Here is a 24,035-nt window from a genome sequence, read left to right on the forward strand (position 1 = left end):
GAGCATTTTCCTAAAGCCACTGATTGTATGTTCTATCACTTTCAACTTGGTTTCACCACAATCAAATATTTTAATTTGCCTTTGGTCGCAAAAAAAAAACACTCGGATAGATTTAGACCACTAAAGATAATTTGCTTAATTTAGTTTTATGGTAAGTTTTTTAAAGTTTTATAGCAAGTTATTTGAACCTCTAGAAAATCATATGGATTTAGAAACCCAAATCTTTGATCACCCTTAATTTCAATTATAAGAAATTAAAGAGAATAACAAAGTGCTTACACGGATGCAAGCTGACTCTTCCCGATCTAAGAACTCTCCAATTGCAAGCTCCACACATTGTACACACCACACCTGACGAACAATCAACTCACACGTTTCAATCAAACACAAGAGCGATGATCATGAACATACCATTCACACTCTTAACATGCAGATCATTACGAAGGCCTACCACACTAAAAAACAAAAAAGAATAAACTTTAGAAGAGCAAATAGGAAAAGAAAAGGAAGAATTTATGATATAAAAGAAAAGAAAGTGGTGTAAATCATAATGAAATCCACTCTAATACCATGTAGAGTTATGTAAAACTGAAAGGAAAAGAAAAGAGGAACAAATGAGATGGGAAAAAGAGAATGCCTAAAAAAACACTAGAGAAATCGTAAGGCTTGTATTCTTATGCTTCAAGAGCCTATGTTTAAAATTTCTAAGTTCCCTTAAGTAGCATAGGAATTGGGATTTGATAGAAGCCTCCGAGCAAAGTTCCACGATCAAGATGCAAGAGTAGAAATGCAAAGCCGGGGAGGCTTGATCACGGGTCCATGAGTAGTTTGTAGTGATTTTAATGTCAATTGGATGCTAAAGAGAGGCTTGGGGCAACAATCCAGAAGTTAGAGCTATGGAAGAATTCAAACAAGTTATAGATGAGGTTGACATATAGTAGATGCGGGTTTTGAAGGCTCAAGATTTACTTAGTGTAATAACAGACAAGGTCATAGGAGAGCATGAATATAATAACAGACAAGGTCATAGGAGAGCATGAATAAGACTTGATAGGGTGGGTACAAGTTAACATGGAGTGGGTAAGGGAATCTCTACCTTCAAAGTCTCTCACCTCTCTTATCTCTTATCCAATCGCTGTCCTATTTTGGTGCCTGTGAAGGAACTAGTGGACAGCTCCTCGAAGCCATTTAGATTTCAAATAATGTGGACAAACCAAATCAGATTTAAAGAGGTGGTGAAGCAAATATGGGAGACGGAGTTGTTTGCATCACTGATTGTCAAAGTCTTTCTGAAAATGAAGAAGTTGGAATCTTAGTTGAGGGAATGAAACAAGGAATTTGGGGACATTTTCTGAAGCATCGGAGTCGCAACTGATGCAACTTTGAAGGCTGAACATGATCTCATGTTGTCCATATCAAAGGAACGTAGTACAGCCCTTGAGGATGCAAAATCCAAGCTGGTTACGGCTCTCCTTCAGGAAGAAATCTTCTGAAAGCAAAAGTCAAGAAACCAGTGGCTGCTGAAAGGAGAATGCAACAATAGATTCTTTCACGACTCTGTCATGGAGAAGATTCTTTCACGACTCCGTCATGGAGAAGCGACGTTGATTATTTGTAAACAGGATAAAGACGGAATTGGGAGTTATTTTGGAATCTCAGTCAAAGACAGAGACAAAAGTAGCCAGGTTCTACAGTTCCATTTATACATCAGAAGGTGTTGGTCCAGCAGATGACATCCTTAGTAGCATCCCAAGCTTAGTTCCAGACCAATATAATGAAGACCTTTTGCACGCTTTGGATATGGAATAAGTGAAGGTGGCAACATTTTCTACTCCTCGAGATAGTGTGTCGAGACTAGATGGCTACTTGAGCAGTTTTTTCACGTTCTTCTAGAAAATTGTGGGGGAAGATATTCTTAATTTAGTATGCAAGTTCATGGAAGGGGAGAGAATCTGCGAGCCTTTGGTAGCTCTCTCATCTATATGATTCCTAAGATATATATATATATATATTGTCAGACTTTCAGCCAATAAGCCCCTACAATTGCATATAGATGATTTTCTTGAAGCTCTTGACCCCTTGGTCAATTATAAGATTTTCGGTTTCTTCAAGCCATCCATAGGTCTCCACGAAGAAGAACTCCTCAAGTTAGAGCTATATTTATTCTAGCCACAGAAGCTCTAAGAAGGATTTATCTCAGCTAATTGAGAAAAGTATCCCGGCCCCCAGACCAGTGACTTGAACACAATTCAGCCAATGTAGGTTCTAAATGTCTTGACTTGGATCTTATATTTGTAGTACAGTTACAGTCTTATGTGGGTTAAGGGTGAAGGCGCAACAACACTAAGATGACAACTTGATGGTGGAGATTGTCCATCTTGACCCAAGTCAGTTCCCTCACAGAAGATTACCAATATGTCTCATAAATGAATGTCCACATGTGTGTCCTATGTATCTGTGACGATCATGGTCTATATAAGGTACTAAAATCTATGAATCACAACTCTCCTCAGTCAATGACAGTAGTGTCCAATCTCTAGCACTCAAGGACTCACTCCTCAACTAACCCATATATGTACATAATTTCAAGGTGACACTACAACCTAAGGTATAATAGCATGTCCCACCCACATGGCTAGTGGATTAGGGCTCACAAGGTTTCTTAGGGTATATACTCCAACAATCTCTCACCTGCCCTAAAACCAATCTATGCTCAAATCCATTAAGCATTCTTGTTGAACCAGAACTCCTTAGCCAAGAAGATTACGGAATCATACTAATCCTATTAAAGTTCACACAATCTCTCAAAAGGCAACTTTCATTGTCAAAGAAACGCAGCTACGTATACCTAGTTCAATCATTGTCTTACATGCTTGCCTATTTATCCTTTATTATCAGGATTTGATCACCCGACAACTCATGTTCAACCGAGAACCTCATGATCCATGAGGGAGTGATCTTGTGCCATATATGCACACTTGGATCATCATGGAACTACCCAGCATGTCACATGCTTGATCGACCATTATCACCCTCCAAGAGACATAGGTATGCTATAGTCGCATCATATCATCACGAGAAGCACTTCATCCACTCATGTGGAAACATAAGGTTGTTTTAACATGAACAACCTCCATCATAGATCACGGTTATTGCGGTGTGTGGTTTTTCCTCCTACTGGCTAAGACATACAGTTATCTGTATTTCCATGCGTACATCAGTATATTTTGGGAACCTCTGTCAGCAGGTAAGACTTGCCTTTCAACATTTATTCCCAAGTAACACTTTTCAATTGGTTTCATTTTAGTAAAGCCTTAGATCCAACCAATCATGGTAGGAAAAACAACCACACTAGTAATGAACCCTTATCACATAAACTGATCAACATCTCTCCCCAGTGGTTACAATCAGCATAATATCAACATGTCATTCATTCACATATACACAGTTGTGGGATGTCAACACACTTGTGATTCAACATATATCATCAAATGACACAAGTAAAGGCATCAATGGAATTGAATGATGGATTTGTGGTATCTCTTCAAGCTTTATGGATGGAATCCAGAATATAATCCATAATGCGAGAATCTCTTAAAGAGTGGAGAAAAATCAATCACCTTATATCCACTACGTGAATCACACACATACACGTACATAATATAAGCAAAGTGCATTGTAATAACAATTACCAGGAGCAATAATAGTAAAAACCAGTCATAATAATTATCAAACTATCGGTTCTCAGTAGAATGGAAAGGTTCAAAAATTAAAACATAATATTGGTCAATGACCCTAAACCAGTCGTCCATTAATACTACTCTTTACTATAGTCGTAGCTTGTACCCCTCCTCACTCCTGACCGATATGCGCTCAACCTTGGCTTCACTTTCCTCCTCCTTCCTTCATATCTTCTGCCCAAATAACAGTTTAACAGTTTGTTAGTCCATGTCAATGAACATTTATATGTGGAAACTAAAGCGAGAGGAAAGAACCGTACCGTGATCACATTAAGTGATCAACATCTCTCCCTAGTCCCTAGTGCTCGCGATCAGGGTAAGATCAACATATCATTCATCCATATATGCTTGCAATTATGGGATTTCAACACACTTGTATTTCAACATGTATCATCGAGTGATACAATCAGAATCATTGCTCTCATCAGCACTATCTAGATCATAGGCAGTGACACCCATCCTCTAAGAAGATAAGGATATGTAATTACTTGAAGGTTAGCATATTGTGCAGACTCATGCTTTCCACTCATTAGACATCATCAGAGGCATCAATGGAGTTATATTTTAGATGTCATCAATGGAACTGAGCCACACGTGCGCAGCATCTCTCCAAGGTCTATGGATAGTATTTAGTACCTGATCCCTATTTCAAAATTCCCTTGGAGAGAGGAGAAAACCAATTATAACATATCCACATAATGAATCACACATATAAGGCTTAGTAAGTATAGAGTAGTAGTAATATTAGGATAAATCATGACCAACCATATAAACGATTAAAACTTCCATTTCTCAAACAAACGGACAACAATGACTAGGTCCATAAACCAAAGTATCAAACTAGGTCATCAACTATAATAACCAAGATTCTTGTAGGCAATCATACACGCTTGTGCACACACAAACTTACATCACACAAAATATAGCAAACACTTAGACACACCGTTGATTAGAGAGAAGCATCATCTTTCATTCACATGGTAAGCACGCTTGAATTTTGAGGACAAAATTCTTTTGAAGGGGGTAGAATGTAATAACCTGGGACTTTTGTATTCATTCTTGTACACGAATAAATGTGCACTTGCATTCATCCAAGCACACATGCATAGATCTATCCATTCATCAATGCATATTAGTGTTCGAAATATCGGTATCGCGTGGCGTATTGCATTCTTGGTATACGGATACATATCGGTTATCGCATGGGATATATCGGTTGCATCGTGTAATGTATCACTGTTGTTGGAAACATGGGGAAACATTGAGAAATTGGTTGAATTTTTCGATGAAAGTTCGGTGATTATTAAAAAAGACATCAATACACACTTATAAATCAAAACATTACAATAACCAAGTACACATAATAGGTTTTCTTTGTATGGGATCCTAATTTATGCGTTGTCTAACTGAATTGATGCAAGTATATTCAATGTCTATTCATATAATTTATAATTGTAAGAAGACAAGTGGAAACACAAGCAATACATTCAAAAGCAAAAGAAGAATCACTAGATTAGGTTATAGACATGTTTGATGTGATGTTTTAACACAAAGATTGCAAACGATTTGCAAGAAATTGGGAAATTTAGATTTTTTTTCAATTTTTCACAACTCGGCCCATCTCCTCCAAATCTCGAAATCGAAGCTCCCAATCCATAATTTTTCATGCAGAACATGAAAAATCATGAATTTGTAACAATCTGACACTAATTTAACATGATTTATAGAAAATAAGAGCATCGAAATTCGAAAATGCTCACTAGATCGAACATGTGGGATATATCGCACTACTTGTGCATTTCTTATCGCATTGGTGGGATACAAGATATATCGTGGGATGTATCGGCCGATATTGTCGATATTTAAAACAGTGATGCATATACATGATCAGCTATGCATCCATCAATATATGCTAGGTGTAACCGTTTATATGTATGTTAGACTTGTCTATTGTTAACCATTGATCTATATACCAAACAGACCCACTTATGATTTAGATTAATTTAAAGTTGGTAATTATATAATTATATGTATAAATATATGTATGTGTGTGTACATGTTCATTCTCACCACTCATGCATATAAAGTCACATATTCATTCATAAACTAGTTCACTTTTAACCATTGAGCATGTACTAAACCTACCTGATCATGTTGGAATAGAGAAATTTTTATAAAATCCCTAAATGCTAGATCCGTTGGACAATAAATATACTGATGCTACACCGAATTCACCCGAATATGGAGATTATGCACAATTTCCTGTAAACCTAAGAAGTCTAGGATTCTTTCCCCCAATTCTCTAGAATTCTACGGTTAAATAATAAATTACTTTGAATCCCAAGTAGGTTAGGGATAGTGATGCACATTTTTCAAGTGATCAGACTTGAAAACTATGATGTATTGTTCAATAGTTGTGATCTTATAACTATGATGTGAAATATACTAATCATAAAGATTTTTATTTCAAATTCTCTAAAGTCCAACAATTATTTTAGTAAGTCTTTTGTTGCTGAAATTTTTAGAAATCCATGCATATTTCGTTTATGTGTTGAAAGGGTTTGGATTTTTGCTTGGTTAAGTGATGGAAGTTAATTTTTATCATGATTTGAAAATAATCATGGAATGCTATGTGAATTAGAAAGGTTAGCTTTGGAAAAAATAAGTTAATGAAATAAATATTTTAAAAATTCTATCTTTAGAAAGTACATTCAGGGAAGGTTTAGATTTAGAAACTTTTGATCATGGAAATTCTATTTTTGGCAAGTTTTTTTATTTTTATTTTTATTTTTAATGAAAAGTCCACTTTAGGGAAGTCTCATTTTTAAAAAGTTCTTATACTGAAGATTGATCATGGATTTTTGAAACACTAACAATACATAGGTTGAAAATCCCATAAAGCAAAATAAGAGGGCTCTGTGATCCTGAGGTTGAAACAGCCTTAAACCCTAATCTCACCTTCTTGGCCTACCTTGGCCTAGGTGTAGTGATCGTATGTCACTTACACAAGAACGAAGGTAGATTTTGCCTGAATGAGCTGATCGTATCCCTCACTATGAGTTCACATGATTGAGCATGATAGAAACTGCAAAAGGTCACGGTTAAGAGAGTTTTGATCTGCTGATGATAAAAAGGCCCTGGTGTTTTGATGATCCGTACTTGTTAATGATGGCACAATTCTTGTAGACTGCATTCATGCACCATTTGATTTGATATCATGATCTCTATTAGCATCGAATTCTAGCTCTTTCTTGCGATCATTCATGATTCTAACCATATTGTATTATTCATTTTTGTTTAAGTGCTAGTTTCTATAAATAAATAAATAAAAGCTATATTTGTGAGCCTACCATATTTGGAAACTTGCTGTATTTGAAAATCTGCATATTTAGAACATGATATTTTTTGAACTCATACTAGATTTGAAAGATATATATATATATATATAACTTGTAAGAATTTTTTTCACTAGGCGCGTATAAGCTCACCCTTTTAGGAATTCAGTTTCAGGATAAAGATCAAGTCAGGGGAGCAAGTGGAGCAGAGTTCTAAGCCTTTTATTTTTGTCTGTCTAGGTCTAGTTTCCCTTTTCAAGTTCAAATTCATTATAAGAAGAGTTATAGTGGGAAGACGTTGAGTTTTTAGATGGTTGTGATTAGATATTTTAATATTTGTACAGGAAGTGTATGTTGTGTGGAATGATATTGTATAATGAATTGCAATTTATGTTTATATTATATTTGAGTCATGTCCTAGGATGCAGGATCGGGGTCTGGTAAACCCAGGTGCTGGATTTTGGGGCGTGATATCAACCTTAATCCATCCATCCGCTATCTCTACTTTATGCTACGCTTATGCCTCTCACTAATGCTTAAAGTGCCCTATCTTCCCATAAAGCCTGTTCAAATTCCCTTTACCTTTTCTCTTACTCTTGCCCTTATGATCAACAAGGTCACCTACTCCTTTGGGGGTTTTTTGCAGGGAGATTGCAATTGAGCAGAACATTTCTCTGCATTTTAGAAACAAAACCCATCTATCCAATACCTCCCATCCATGATCATATTAGATTTCTCAACAAATCCAAAATTGCATGGGTTAGATCATACCTGTATAAACGGTCCATCGGCGTAGAAATCTCATATGAATATGATGATGAGGATGACTACCACTGTCTGGCTCGTTCTACACTACAAAAGCAACCATCATAAGTTAGCAATCTAGACACAATTTAAGTCTGGGAAAGAAATTCTGCAAATTCAACAGATAGGAATTGCGTCCACTCACACTGGGACTACGAATAGGTAGACAACAGAAACGATAACCATAAAGGGTGTGAATCTTGTCTATGGTCCATCGGGTGGCCAACTTACACCCTTCCTCAACCGGCTTGCAAATCTTGCCCTTCAATTGGGTGGCCCACTCACATTCTTGCATAATCAACATGACCCAGATGGTCAGTGCAAAGAAGAACCATACGATCCAACTGGACTTCTCTGGTAGCAGGACATACAGTAATACTGTGGAAGCTAGTACTCCAAGAACCAAGATAACGAGGATGAGATTTCTGGCTATGGGGGGCCGGCATCTACCCACTATCATCATCATCCACACGGACGTGGAGTAGAAGGCTGTGACGCTGATCATAACAATAAAGTAGAAGGACATCTTATACTGATGGTATAAAGTGTTCTGGACTTTGTTGCCATCACTGATTGGAAAGTCGAGATTCAAAAGGAACGCCACGATCATCCATACTATACTGATGATCGTAATCATCAATTCCAACGACGGTGGTGCAATTTTCAGACTCTCTGACGGCCCCGGAACGTCGACACCGCCATTTTCGATATCTTGATGAGTGTTAGACATGCCTTGTATACCTTGTATAGTTCGTTTCACCGTTTACAATGAGAGCCCCCTTTCTGCAAAAATCTAAACCCTAATTATTGATTTGTGATGAAATATGAAGAACAAGTACAAAAAATGAATGGATTAGAATTTACCTCATGAGGGGAAAATTGGTTCATCAATCAGCTTCTAAGAGGAGACAGATTGGATGAAGAATGAAGAAGGAATGATACAAGGTTTGATTTATAGCAGTCTAATTTATAGAGTAGACTGCGGCGTTTGACATGGGTCATGTTGGATATGCAGGAGTGCGGAATTTATAGAGTAGACAGATTGGTGAGCGTTTTTTCCGGCTTTCGAAGTTTCTCCATTTTCTCGTGGAATTTCTTGCCACAACCAGAAGAAGTCAGTCAATTTTACTGCTGGTAATAAAAAGGGTTGGGTAATTGGAAGCGTGCGCGTGAGACATTTGTTGGATATCCGAATCTTTTTCTTCCCTCTCTTTTGCTTTTGCACTCTGCTCTGCTCAGCAGCAGCGTAATCCAATTCCGTGCTGAGTAGGAAGCGGAGTGGCTGGTGTGTGGCTGCTGTAGGTACGAACGGTTCAAAGGAGATCAAAGTTACATGGCCCCACAGTGATGTATTTATTATATCTACACCGTTCATCTATTTTTAGAGATCATTTTAGAGCATTATCCAAAAACTGAATCATATCCAAAGATCATCTGGACATAAATTTCATATTGATCTAAAACTTCCGTGACCTCAAAAAAGTTTCAATGGCGGACGTTCAATCCCCACTGCTTTTTTCAGTGTGGTCGACTTGATAGTTATATCTGTCTTAATTTTCGTCTCAAGACTTAAGAAGAGCTCGTCAAATGGATGGACAGTTTGGATATAACACAAACCTCGTGATCAGACTCTGCTGACGTTAATACAGCAGCTATAAGCTGGGTGAGGTACACAGCTAATCTGCTTCCTGCCGATGAGTAACGAGTGTACCGAACACCACCAACCTGGTGGTGTGTTGACGTCACCAAGTTATGTGGGTCCCATTATGAGGTATGTGTTATATCCAACCCGTCCGTACATTTGACGACCTCGTCATAAGTTTTGAGTCTAAAAATAATAGAGATCTAAAGATCAAGTGGACCATACTGCAAAAGGTAGTGGGGGATTGACCGTCTACCATTGAAACGCTTTCAGGGGTCGCTGAAGTTTTAGATCAATATGATATTTGTTTTTCCTCTTCATCCAGGTCTATGTGACCTTATGAACAGATTTGATGGAAAATATACGTTATGGTGGGCCCTATGGATGTTTTAACGGTGATAATTATTATCTCTACTGATATCTGTGGTGTGGTCCACTTGATCTTTGGATATGATCTTTTTTGGATCACGCTCTAAAATGGTCTCGCCAAATGGATGAACGGTGTGGATATAATAAATGCATCATTGTGGGGCATGTAACTTTGATCTACTTTTAACCGTTCATACAAATCGAGGTCGACGAGCGCCGGTGTCATCTCTCGCAGGACACGTACTCACCCCCGCCTGGCCGGTGGTGTGGGGTACACAGGCCAATCCACTTCCTCAGTGGATAAGTACTATAAAAGAAGACGTAGACTGAGACTTTCAACCCAATGCATCTCACGTTTCATTCAAACCCGATGAATCGATCAAAAAGTAGTAGTAACTCATCGACGAATTCACCTACCCGGATCCCCTGGACATCGACCTTGACCTCTGGAACTGAACTCGACCTCGATTTCAAACACGACTTCTACCTTGGGTGCCGACTTTGAGCTCCGAACAGAAGGATTTGAAAGAATCCCGCGCCACATATAGGTGAGACTGTCCAGCGTGATCTTAACCAAAAATCACATTGATTGAGGTATAATCAGAAAAATATTTGAGAATATACTCAAATTTTGTTATGGGACCCTTTCAGCGTATCTCATAGATCTACTTAGATACACAAGTTATTAGACTAACATGTAAATACATCACCCATGAAACTTAAACTTGAATAAATGTACCTTTGACATCAACTCGGAAAAATTCATTGGCTTCCTAGTCAATCAAAGAGGAATAGAAGCGAATCTCAACAAGAATAGAACACTTTTGGAGATGAACCCCCCCAAGGACTATGAAGGAGATCCGGTGCCTCATGGGTAAAATAGCAGCCCTCAACAGATTCGTCTAGAGCCACGGATGTATGCATGTCGTTCTTCAAGCAACTAAAGGGAAAATCAAACCCAATTCTGCGAATGAGCGTTCCAACATCTTAAGGAGTACCTAGGGTCACCCCCACTATTCTTCAAACATGAACTGAGGGAACCATTGTTGTTGTACTTGGTCGTCCATCTTGACCACCGCAGTCATCTCGGCCTTAGTATGAGAGGTCAAATAAATAACTCCCTGTATTCTACGTCAGCAAAGCCTTGGTTTAGGCTGAGACACGGTACCCTGACATAGATAAGTTGGCGCTATCTTTAATTATATCATCGCGACGTCTTCGATAGTACTTTCAGGCCTATACCATCATCATCTCAACTTATCAACCACTCCGCCAAGTGCTCAAAAAACCTGAGGCGTCAGGGATGATGGCAAAAGTGGGCAATTGATTTTGGTGAGTTCAATGTCATATACTGATCCCGAGCCGCGACCAAAGGGCAAGTCGTGACTAAATTCATCACCAAATTTACCTACCTCGTATCCTCACTAAAGGCCGAGAATGAGATATAAGCAAATCTGCGAGAATGGATTCTCTATGTTGACGAATCATCAAACTCAAAAGGCAGTGGGGTAAGTCTGATTATCGTCGCACCTGACCAAACATGCGTCCACATGCGTCCAATACACTCTGGGATTTAGATTCCCAACTTCCAACAATGAAGCAGAGTACGAGGCACTGTTTGTCGGGCTCAAGTTGGCTAAAGTAATAGGGGCCCAAGCCCTGAAGATTCACAATGATTCCCAGCTTATCATCTATTAAGTCGTCGCGGAGTACTAGGTTAGGGGAAAAGATGATCACATATCTATGAAAAACAAAAAAAGTTCATCGGCAAATTTAACAAATGCAAAGTAACTCTAGTCCCCAATGTAGAAAACTTCAAGGTCGACACCCTAGTAAAATTGACCGCAGTAGCTGACGATGATATTGCCAGGACATTGTCAGTTGAATTCCTACCTGAGCTCAGTATCAACCGACAAACCAACCTGCTTTAAGAGGGTTGGAGTGATAAGCCTCCTCCAGTTCCTCTTGACCAAGCTTTGCTCTCGTGCAAGCCTGATCGGACGAAGTTGCAGTTGGGTCAATTCCGGCTGACTCTGCGGCAAAGCTGCGAGAAGATACGACCAGGTTAAGCAAGAAAAGTTAACACAATTAACAAATTAAATGACCAAAAGCCACATCTCATAAGTTCCGACTGAGAAAGCGAACTTAGTAGGAACCCGATAACACAGTCTACCCGTTCCACCGCTGGGACCTCCCACTCTCCCAAAGCGAAAAACCACTCGTCCTTCCTGCCCTTGTTAGAGGAAGGGATTTGGGTGATAAGGGCTTGGCCTTTTCTTGGCCATGGTGAAAAATAATAATAGCTTCGATGACCTCAGCTGCTCATGGCCCTGTACACACGTGCAAGAGCTCGTCCGTGGTCAGCTCGGCGTGCCTGACCTGATGCCACAAAACATAACTTCCAAAAATGGCTCGCCACATGTTAGGGTTGAGCTGATCGAGGGCAAACTTAAGTCGATGTACTACCTCTCTCACAAGAGACTGAAGAGGCAATTGTAGACCGCAAGGGAAGAAAATGATGTAGAGGGCTACATCCCCCTCGGGAGGATGACTAAGAAGTTTGCCAACCTTGAGGAGTCACAGCCCCACCGAGTTAAGAATTTGAAACTCCGACTGGTGGGAAACCAGATCCTCCTACCGGAGCCTCGAGCCAAAGGGCCCAAGTGACAAGACCGATCCCTAAGAAGATGAAGAGGTTGCCTCCGCTTGGGGCAGTATAACCTCCTCCTCCCAAGCTACCATCACTAGAGATGGTTCACTCAATGATGCATTTAGCCCGGAATCCACACTTTCCTGGACAGAATCCCCTTGGAAAGCTCTTAACACAAAGACTCTGAGAGCCCTCCGACGACATGGCCGAGAAAAGAAAATAAGAAGAACGACAATGAAGAATGAAAGGTACAATGAAAAATTGTATCGGAAAATGACTAAGTGATCAGACCCGGAAGAAGAAAAAAAAAGAGGAAAGAGAGTAGTCAGTACAGCTCGGACTCCGCAGAAACAGTGAAGCAAAAGAATGAGGCTATACCCTTATTTATAGAGATCCAGGGGGGATGACATTTAATGCCATCATTGAATGTTGGAATGTGAAGAGATGTCTCGGCGCACGATCTTCTCCATGTGTGTAACACCCCAGGTTTTTTAGGGCCGTGTAAGAACTCGGTTCTCGAATCCCCGGGTGTCATGGATGCCCTAATGGGCTTCATATTTTGATTACATTTAGATAATTCATAAACAATGGAGGATTTAGTAAGGCATGGAGTATAAGTACGTCATAAAACAGTATCAATTGCTACTAAATATAAAAATATCCAGACAACGAATCTAAAATCATCTAAATACAGAACTAGTCACACCCATACATGACCCAAAGCGACTAGGGCCCTGGTCTATACCCTGCAGTAGCCCAAACTCAACTAAAAGGATCTGACGAAGGTCTGGAAGCAGGGAAGCTCCTCTTCCTTATTCTTGCTCACCTCGCTCGGCTCGTCGAGCCCCGCCTCACCTGCATTTAGGAAAATGTCTGGTTGGTGTTTTAAAACACCGTCTCAGAGTGGGAGTGAGTGATCAACTCAATGGGTGCTATTAGTATTAAGTTGTAACAAGCATTAGTTATAATATGAATTTAATGAAAAATAATCAATCATAAATTTCTAATTAATCTTATTAATGTGCATGCATGACTGATGATATGATGCATGCCCTCGCCATAACTCTCCCTCGAGCAACTCCATCTAACAATCGCATATGACCAACACTCCCTCAGAGCGACCTCGACTGCCGAGTCGCCACCCTAACTAGTGCGATGCGATGTGGTCATGTTAGTAGAGTTCTTAGTTAAGTCCATTCATCCAGCAGGTTGGGGAATCTGATACACCTCATATAATCAATGCCCTGAGCTGGTGGTAAGGCTAAGGCCCCCCAATGTGTGAGGTCGAGACCCTGCGGTCCTTGATCCCGTCGGGTTCCTCATCCCCGACTTCAAGCACGTGGGGAGTGCTGAGAGAAAGGGATCGCTCGCGGTCACTACGGGGAGGCGCGACACCCCAACGTAGGCCGACAGCTCGAAAACAGTGTCTCATTCCACCATGCCCCGCTCACGAGGTGGTAGACCAGTTTTAATTTAATTTTTGATGGGTTACAACGGTTATAAGGTGTTCCAGATTTCATACATATGTGAGCAAACAAAGTTAACAAACAAGGTTGGTCAGCCCGTACACTAGGCCGCACGAGTTCAAGCAAGTATGTGGCGGAACGACATCGGGTGCAAGCGACCTATGTAGTCTAACTACTGTTGCCCACATGCACTCGCCCAAATCGATGGGTTTAGCCTCAAGGCGGTCCTACCAACGGAACCACCTCCGCTCTTCTCATGTTCCTAACTAACCCAAAGGTGTGAATAGTGATTCATAGCAAGACAAGTACCAATGTACCATCTAGCATAACAACATAATGTTCTCATGCTTCTCAACATAAAATTCAAATTTTTCTTAGCAAATAAAGCTAGCAATATCATGAACAAGGTGTGTGTGTGTTGTGTGGGTTAGTGAGGAAGTTAAGCACTCCCTACACCCCTTATAACCAAAATGCACAAGAATCAATAAATCATACATGCTATAAGGCACATCATATGAGAGATCAAGCAAGACAAAAACAAGTGATCATCCATGGTATCCTAATCATGTGAGAAACACGAACAATATCAAATGAGAACTAAACAAACAAGCAATCCCATATAATCGTCAAGCAAACATCCAAATCCTAGGGTTTCTCTAGATTTTTCAAATATAGCATCCAAGCAATCAAAATCATTAGATTCATAATAAAATTAGTGCTAGGCCACCTAAGGATAATAGTCCGCACCTCCGGATTGTTGAAGGCTTGGAAGACGACCTAGGAAGATGGATTTTTGGGGTTGAACGGCCAGAATCCCTAAAGCAAGTATTTGTATGTTAGAATCCCAAGCAAGACCCTTCTTATCACAAGGGTTTCAAGAAAGGGGTGAAGGATCTTACCTAGATGATTCAATGGAACGATGGGCAGTCGTGGTGGAGGGTTTCTCCTTAGAGAAGAGGTAGGGGGTTGAAAGGGTTGATCTCCTTGGGCCCCACCTCGATCTAAGGCCCACCTTGCTCTCACCTTCACTCTCTTTCTTCACTCTCCCTAGCTCTCTCTCTTCTCTCTTTACTCTCTCCCTCTTCCTCTCTTTCTCCCCTTTGAAAATGGAAAATCGTATGGGAAGAAAGGTGCCCCAAATGAGGCCCTTTTATATTGTCAGATTTGGTGTCAAAGACCCCAAGTGATGGGTTTTTACTATACTAACCTTATGCGAGGGTTTTTCTAAGCTCTAGGGCCCACTATGGGGTGTACATATTAATATACATCGTAAGATAGTTAGCCCTAATGATGATCTACGTGTGGACATGATCGGCCCGTCATTTGGATGCACCAATCGACATATATGATTAGAAGTCTGTTCAATGGTCACCGATAGTCGATCGGGGCCACATTTATACAGATATGAGCAAGGAAATATCCTTACTCCACGTGTGAAGTTTGGTCGCAAATCGACGGTTCGAAATTCTCAACTTTGTATGAGAGTGGATGACCCAATTCACTTAAGTTTCAGCTTCTTCCTTTAGGGTATTCGCACTCATCATGCACTCGTCCTTTGACTCAAGTTGAGCAGTTCTGGACAATACATAGGTCCAACTCCTGCGATGGACGTCAAGCCCAGTAAGACGGACGTTTCTCTATAGTTTTGGAACTAGTGGCCCGCCAACGAGCGGTCTAGAGCTTGTTTAGAAATTTGGGGCATTTACGGAATGAATTTAGTAGTGAGATTTCTCATGGGTAATGATTAGAGTTTGGATTAACTATGTTCATTGTGTAGCTGATGCAGGGATGAACGTGATGAGGATAACTACTCCGAATCCACGGAGCTTCTCTGGACTCCTCACAGAGACTTCTCGAATCCACGAGGAAAGAAAGCAGAAAATAGAAATAAATTCTAATAAATTCGAAATTGATTAATTAATGAATAAAAACGAGTTCACAACCCTTTAAATAGGGGTACCAAGCAATGGAAAAGAAATTAGAATCAAACTACAACTCAAACTCCTAGAATCCGCGACTTACTATAAATAGTAAACTTACTATTTATAGACGGTCGTGATGTCTACTAGTGTGCAAGGTTTTCGGCCAAAAATAGTAAGTGTCCTATTTGGCTTCACCAAACCGTTCTCCTAATTATTCTAAGCTCTTTTCACGTTGGGCGCAACTCCTAAAGCCCGACGGATGAAGAGTTATAATCAAACTAAAACTTACTATTTATAGTAAAAACGAAATTAAAACAGGAAAACGACCATTGATCTAGGGGTTTTTCGCAATTTCGGGTTGCATAACCCGGCATAGCGGGGTTGGTTGGCTTCAGTAGCTCGTTCTACCCCAAAATCATATATTTTACATCAGCTAACTCATTTCGGATTGCAAGATACGCCCGATTTAAAGTTCGATGGTCTGGATCACTTCTGTCGTCGACCGGGCCTTTTCTGATCCATCTTGGCCATGTAACTGTCTGCGACCCGCTCTACATCAGTGGCCTATTTATAATTAGTGAAAGTGGAGATTTGGTCATGATTACTCTAAGCCGTCGGTTTTAAGCTAAAAGAGTAACGGGATTGATTTGGTCTATTAATCAAGATCCGGGCCTTATCTAACTCGGCTTCGGTTGGATCTTTAATTTAGTTATGATTGTCTTAATTGGTTAATAATGGGTCGGTTAGATTTGGGCCCTACATGAGTAAATCATGGGGCTAAACTTGATGTTCAAGTGATCGGGCGGATTTATTGGCTCCCTACGGTTGATTAATCGGACTTGTGCGATTCTTTACTGGCTTCACCCCTGTATAGACTCACATTGAGTGTTAATGGTCATTTAAGTGATATTATAAGTTAATTAATAAAAAATTTTTTAAGGATTTTTGAAAATTCAAAACAGTGAAAATCCAGGTTGTTACAATGTGGCAGCTCGGGGTTCGTCATCAGCCCCCATTACCCCAGACAAGGATGGGTGTTTGCTTACAAGTCGTCCGGAGACAAAGCGTCACCACTTTATGTGCATCTCTTCGTACGAATCACTGCCATAATATCCTCTTCGATTGCAGCGACATGCGCCGTCCCATTCCAATTCCCGCATTCATCAGGCAACAAAACCAATGGATACCCACGGGAAGAGCCGACCTTCCATATATGCAAAATCTCCCGCTTGTACATTAATTTAAATTAACTTACTTCTCAAGCTCATGGACATGAGACTCGGAAGTAGGGAGCCACTGTTATGGGTAAACTTGTGTTAACCTGATGTATGAGACACATGGCACTCTTTGGACTACCAAAGGGCCAGAGGAGATGAATCAGACAAGAAGGCCCGATAAATCATCAACGAATTTATCGACCTAGACCTCTTGGATATCGACCTCGACCTCGAGAACCGATCTCGACCTCCATGTCGACCTTGACCTCAAACTTTACCTTAACTTTGGGTGTCGACCTTGAGCTCGGAATAGAAGAATCCAAGATAATCTCACACCACAAATAGGTAGGACTGCCCAGCGGGATCCTAGCAGTAGATCACGCCGACCTAGGCAAAATCGTATAAATATTCGAGAACAGATTCAAACTCCAATGCAGGACCTCTCCAGCATATCTCATATGTCTACTTAGATACGCAAGCTGTCGAACTAACGTATAAATGCATCACCTACCCAAGAAAAAAGTATGCATAATTTACCCAATCCTACTATGTCAAATGAGAGCCTACCTGCCTGACGTAGGCATCAGAGGGTCATCAGTGATCGCCCCTGTGTTTTCTCTTTCTCCCACAAGTTGCAAGTACCCGAGGACTCGAAGGTGAAACACAATTGGCTAGATGTAAGCAACAAAATGATACAAGCAAGCTGTTCATAGAACTTAGCCAATTTATTTTGAAAGTAGAGGATTTGGGTCGTTATCGTAACAATTTGGGGGCCACTTTGATTTATTTGTTGTATATTTAAGTTGTCCATCCATTTTTCATCTCATCTTAGTACGCGATCTCAAACCTTAAAAAGGTTAAATCTCATATGGACTATACCATTACAAACGGTGATTAATGGCCATTAAAAACTTTTTGTGGGCCACTGAAATTTTGGATCAATTTGATCTTTGTATTTTCAATTCTTGCCATTATCAACTGGTTGGATTACAAAAAAAATTACAAAAACCTTACTATTAATGGTGAGGCATGTTGGAATATTTGGTTAAATTAAATAAACTATTAAAAATCGAGAAAAAAAAATAAATATAGAAAACTTATATATTTGAGTTGATGCATGATAGGAGTCACTGGGCTTGAAATCGAATTTGCTCCCCTTACACAGCTTCCCAATATAATAGGTTTCCAGATTAATTGACCTGAAGGATACAATGACTATGACCCATTACACTCATTGTATGCGGGCTCAAACCCCTCTCAGTTTAACCCAAAAGTGGTGAGTTAATCATTAAAAACTTTTTGTGGGCAACTAAAATTTTGGAACAATCTGATCTTTGTATTTTCAGTTCTTGACATTATCAACCGGTTGGATTACAAATAAAATTACAAAAACCTTACGATGGGCCCTTGAGAATTTTTGACGGTGAGGCACTCAATCACCACTGTTTCCTGTGGTGTCCGCCTTACCGGGTAACACTTAAGCCGCCCCATTTTGAGTTGATATTTACCACATGTATTATTATTTCATGACAGTGTGTCGCATGCAGTCAAAAATACCAGTACGTCCCTTGCACCATGGCGGTGGCGAGTTTGCGTCCCCAAGTTCTTTGGGCCTTACCAAGACGCGTGTATTCCATCCAAACCGACCGATTCAGTTTTAAAGATCGTTCTAGTGGTCGAACCAAAAATGAGACAGATCCAAAGCTCAAGTGGACCACACCAAATAAATCAGTGGGGATTGAACGTATACCATTGAAAGCTTTCATGGGTCATAGAAGTTTTGGATCAATCCAATATTTGTTTTATCCCTTATCGAGGTCTTTGTAACCTTATGAATGGTTTGGATAGAAAATAAACATCACGGTAGGCCCTAGGAATGTTTCAACGGTGGGAATCGATGTCCCATTCATTTCCGTGGTGTGGTCCACTTGAGCTATTGATCTGCCTAAATTTTTTTTATGCCCTAAAATGATATTTTAAAATAGATAGACAGTGTGGATATAATAAATACATCATTGTGGCCTACAAAACCTGATGAGGTGGCGTCGTACACCATCAAGTCGGCCGCCGTTTCGCAAGCGGATTTGCTGGTGTACCACACACCAGCTATATAGCTGATGTAGGTACGTGTCGTGCGGAGACGAGCGCCGATGCTGCTCGAGTTGTACGAACGGTTCAAATCAGATCAATGTCATATGAGCCCCACAATGATGTATTTATTATATTCACACCGTCCATCAATTTTTCAAGATAATTTTAGAGCAGTAGCCAAAAAATGAATCATATCCGAAGCTCAAATCAACCACACCAAAAATAGCAGCGGGTATAATGATTTTCACCGTTAAAAAATTCACAGGGCCACCATAATGTTTATTTTCCATCCAATATATTCATAAGGTCAAAAATACCTGTATTAAGAGGAAAAAACAACTTTCATGTTGATCCAAAACGTCTGTGAATCCCAAAAGGGTTTCAATGGTAGATGTTCAATCCCCTATGCATTTTTCAGTGTGGTCCAATTTATCTTTAGATTTGTCTTATTTTTAGTCTCAAGCATTACAACAGGCTCACCAAATGAATGGACGGTTTGGATATAAAACATACCCTATGATGGGACCCACAGAACTTGCTAACGGTAATACACACGCCAGGCGCCATCCACCTCTTTATACGTAGATGGAAAACTCGGTGCCCCGCACCACAATCAAAAGTGGGCATCGAAGACTCTCTTCCTAGAAATCTTGGATCAGGCTAACATGTGTTTTTACCTCATCCGCGTGGGGATCACCTTAATTACGGTTTAGATGACATATAACAGGTCCCAATAACATTTCAACGGTGGGCGTTCAATCTCACCGTTTCTCATGGTTTGGATTGCATGATACGTTTAATAATGATTCTGGACACAGGCGTTGCATTTTTTATATTTATTTATTTATTTAATTTTATTTTTTAACCTTTTTCTTTCATCCAAACCAAGCTGGTGGGTATCAACGATAATCTTTGCAACTTTGAAAATTCTGTGTTCAGATCACTTAAGACAGTCAAGATGGGCTACACAAATGAAGAACGAGATCATTAAAAATGATAATGAACGGCCAGAATTCGATACACATGTTGATAACAAGACAAGGGTAGGGCATGGGCATGATCTCGAAAATGAAACAGATTCAAGTATCAGGTGGACCACAATACAGGATACGGTGGTAAATGGTAATTTACGAGTAAAATCTTCCCGTAGACTACAAAATTTTTGGATTAAGCTGATTTTTGTTTGGTCCCTTAATCCAGGTTTTTGTGAACTTATCAACGGGTTTGATGGTAAGTAAACATTCCGATGGCCCCATGAAGTTTTTAATGGTCGGGATTCAATCCTGTGGTATGGTCCACGTAGGATTTAGGTCTGCTTCATTTTTGAAATCATACCTAAAATGAGGTTTCAAAATGGATGGATGGTGTGGATTTAAGGCACATATATCACAGTGTCCCCACTGGATCCGGTATCCACCCAAACCGCTCCCCCATTCATTTCTAATATTTAGATAGATAGACGGCTGGAAATGCGTTGATTCAGTGGATTTGGATAACCACCAAATCATTGTGGTCCCTAACGGGGCATTGTTTGATTGGATGGCTAATCTAATTAGTAAACTATCATGAATATTTAGACCAGACATTTATAGCTAGGCCCACCTAATAAACGGTCCGATGTTACACAGACATTTCATGTCAGTACGTACGAGGGATTGTGTTTGCTTTCTGCTAAAAACATTCATCTGCTTTTATTGATATCCAAGAATAGAGAGTCGGGATCCTCTGTTATCAGGTCAACAGAGAATTGCTGTTACCCTACTGGTTTAGCGTCCGAAGCTGTTTTTTATTTTTTTTATTTTTTTAGTGAGTGGTGACATGGACCAATGAGAATTAGGGTATTAGGAATTCTCTGTTGACCTGACAACAGAGGATCCGGACTCATAAATAAAAAGCCAGAGTCATGTCTCATGAGCGAGGGACATGGAAATGGCGGCGGATTTGATGGTGTACCACGCCACGTCATCAGGTTTTTGCAGGCCCCACCATGATGTATGTATTATATCCACATCATCTATCTATTTTAAAATATCATTTCAGGGCATGAAAAAAAAATAGAAAGATCAATAGCTGAAGTGGACCACACCACGGAAATGAATGGGACAAGGATTCCTACGTTGAAACATTCCTAGGGCCTACCGTGATGCTTATTTTCCATCCAAACCATTCTTGAGGTTACAAAGACCTGGATGAAGGGAAAAACAAATATTAAATTGATCCAAAACTTTTATAAAAGCTTTCAATGGTATATGTTCAATCCCAACTGATTTATTTGGTGCGGTATGCCTGGATGAAAGGAAACGGATTGGCTACTCACCCCGGCACCAGCCAATGGCTGATGGTCGGTGCTATGTGGGCCCCACCATGATGCATGTGTTTCATCCATGCAGTCCAGCTATTTTGCTGGATCATATTAGCCTATGAGACCAAAAATGAGATATATCCTAATCTCAAGTGGACCACGTTATAAGGAATAATGTGGAATGAGCGTCGACCATTAAAAAATTTTTGGGGGCCATAAAAGTTTTGTATCAAGCTAATCTTTGTTTTTTCACTTCATCTAGGTCTGTATGACCTAATCAAAAGATTGGATGTCAAATAAACAGTACAGTGGGCCTTAAAATGATTTAATGGTGGATATCCAATCACTATTGTTTTCCTGTGGTGTGGTCCACCTAAGATTTATATCCCCTAATTTTTAATATCAACCCATAAAATGATCTATAAAATTGGATGAACGGCATGGATGAAAAGCATACATCATGGTAAGCCCACAATGCACTGACCACCAACCATGGGGCTACCGGGGGGACTAGCCGATCCGTCTCTTAAAAACCAAGGGAGCGTTTGGCGCATGGTGTTAGATTAAGGGCCCGTTTGGCCTGGTGGATTGGAAGGGATTGAATGGTATTAGGGTGATTTCGTCGCCAGCCATTTCGACCCAATGTTAGGGAAGAATGCAAAAGCTTGGAATTAGATTAGAGAAATTTATCACCGTAGATGATACCTTTTGTCTAGCGGTTTTCATAAAGGAATACAAACTTAAATACCAATTTAGACTAGCACGTGCGGACAGTGAATTTGAGGATGAAAATACCTCTGCTTTGTAAGTAACTCGGTTTATAAGTATGGATTTGGGTGCCCGCTTTGGCTACGGATTATAACTGTAGCCATAGGTAACGTAGCAATCTAGCAGCCAACCTTGACAGTGGGGAGGACATTGAACCGGGTCGACCCCCATTCAGTGTCTTGTCCCACTTGGGGGTCGGTTGTAAGATCGGCTACAGTATATTTGGCTATCATTATAATCTGTAACTAAAGAGGTCCATAGGGTCTGCATTTACTTGATTGGCTAAAAAGAATTGGGCCCTAATTTGGTGTATCAAAAACTATGGGTTAAATCCGTAGCTATAAACCTTACGGCTTCAAAAAATCTGTAGCTATAGAGCTAATATTTCTCATTAAAAAAAATGTGACGTGGTCCCGTGCCCTGCCAAGTGGTCTGCACTCATCTATCACATCTTCAATAGTCATGCTCTTGGAGTTCCCTTGATCTTGAGATTCTTTAAAATTAGATTCTATTAGCAATATGAGCATCTCCCATTTTAATAACCATCTCCCTCTTCTCATAATACCTTGCACTTCTCTGTCGATTTTCCTTCTCCTCAGGTTATCTTTTGTGGGCAAAAACTTACAGTTTGATATTGCACATAAGATGGGGTCAGATAAAATGTTCTAAATTTCTGGATCCTATATTGCCTTTGCCTGCAAAGAACGAAACATAAGTATAAATCCATATCTTATAAAGCACTCCTAAGGCAAAGACAAAAATGACTAATATTGGTAAAACCAAACTGACCTGTCTCTCTTGCAATTCTTTTAGAGTGAAAAATTATCATACACTAGGATCAAGCATATCCACCAACTCATATTGAACACCCATTTGGAAGAAAGAAAGTGTTAACTTATCAAATAAGGAAAGAATAACTTAAACTTTCATAATCTTATGCAAATGATCTATCCATACTCTCGGAATCATTATGAAAAAAGGCACTTTTAATTATGTGAATTCGCCATAGACGTCATGCTCCTTTGCTACAACAACTAATTGAGCACTTATGCATGCTTGTAATCCTTTAAGATGATTGCCTAACAATGAGAATCCTTTCTTTGATAGTTCTGATTAATTTATATGGGTTGGTAAAATCACAGGGTGTGTAAATCAAGTTACCGAGGAATGATCCTTTCAGCAGAGCAATATATGTGAGAGAAAATTGATGCACCACCTGCAACATTACATGGACCACATGTTCAGATGGTAAGTTGACTGCACATACATACAAATATAGATGTTGGAATGAAATGCTTGAACAATGACACATAGGAATAACCTGATTCTGAAATCGCTGCAAGATATCCATTCCGGGATGACTCTAATAGAGATTTGCATTTAGAAAATAAGAAATAATAAAAATTAGGATTCATAGTAGTTTTCAGAAAACAAAAACTAGTGTCAGCTATCATTCAAAATGGGGCATCACCAAGTTTCAGGAAGTCAAAATCTATGCTAGATTCATCTATCCTGTCAAGGAACAAAGAAATAGATATTTTTGTTGAACTGGCACTTCAGAATAAAACATTTTTTCTACATTTACATCCGAGGATGACAAAATGTTCTCACATCTTATGAGATAAGAGCTGCAAAATGAACAAGAACATCATAACACCAATAAAAAAAATTTATTTTAATCAACCATTAAAAGTAGCCACACATCTCTAGTTAATACAAGATATTCACT

General features: G+C 39.8%; 1 protein-coding gene across 1 annotated transcript; it reads right to left on the reverse strand.

The window, feature by feature from the left end:
- Nucleotides 1-3,701: 3,701 nt before the first annotated feature.
- Nucleotides 3,702-8,609, reverse strand: LOC131217369 (uncharacterized). The gene is made up of 3 exons (XM_058212284.1): nt 8,025-8,609; nt 7,847-7,927; nt 3,702-3,914 (listed from the first exon to the last, which is right to left on the reverse strand). The coding sequence occupies exons 1-2, from the start codon at nt 8,607-8,609 to the stop codon at nt 7,877-7,879; spliced, it is 636 nt and encodes a 211-aa protein (XP_058068267.1). The 3' UTR covers nt 3,702-3,914; nt 7,847-7,876.
- Between the last annotated feature and the right edge of the window lie 15,426 nt (nt 8,610-24,035).

This window comes from Magnolia sinica, chromosome 10 (genome assembly GCF_029962835.1).
Source record: "Magnolia sinica isolate HGM2019 chromosome 10, MsV1, whole genome shotgun sequence".
Classification (NCBI taxonomy): domain Eukaryota; kingdom Viridiplantae; phylum Streptophyta; class Magnoliopsida; order Magnoliales; family Magnoliaceae; genus Magnolia; species Magnolia sinica.

Coding starts and splice junctions, on each gene's coding strand:
- LOC131217369 (XM_058212284.1), bottom strand. CDS start 8,609: ATGTCTAACACTCATCAAGATATCGAAAATGGCGGTGTCGACGTTCCG. Junction 7,928..8,024: donor TACCTATTCGTAGTCCCAGT/GTGAGTGGACGC, acceptor TTGCTTTTGTAG/TGTAGAACGAGCCAGACAGT.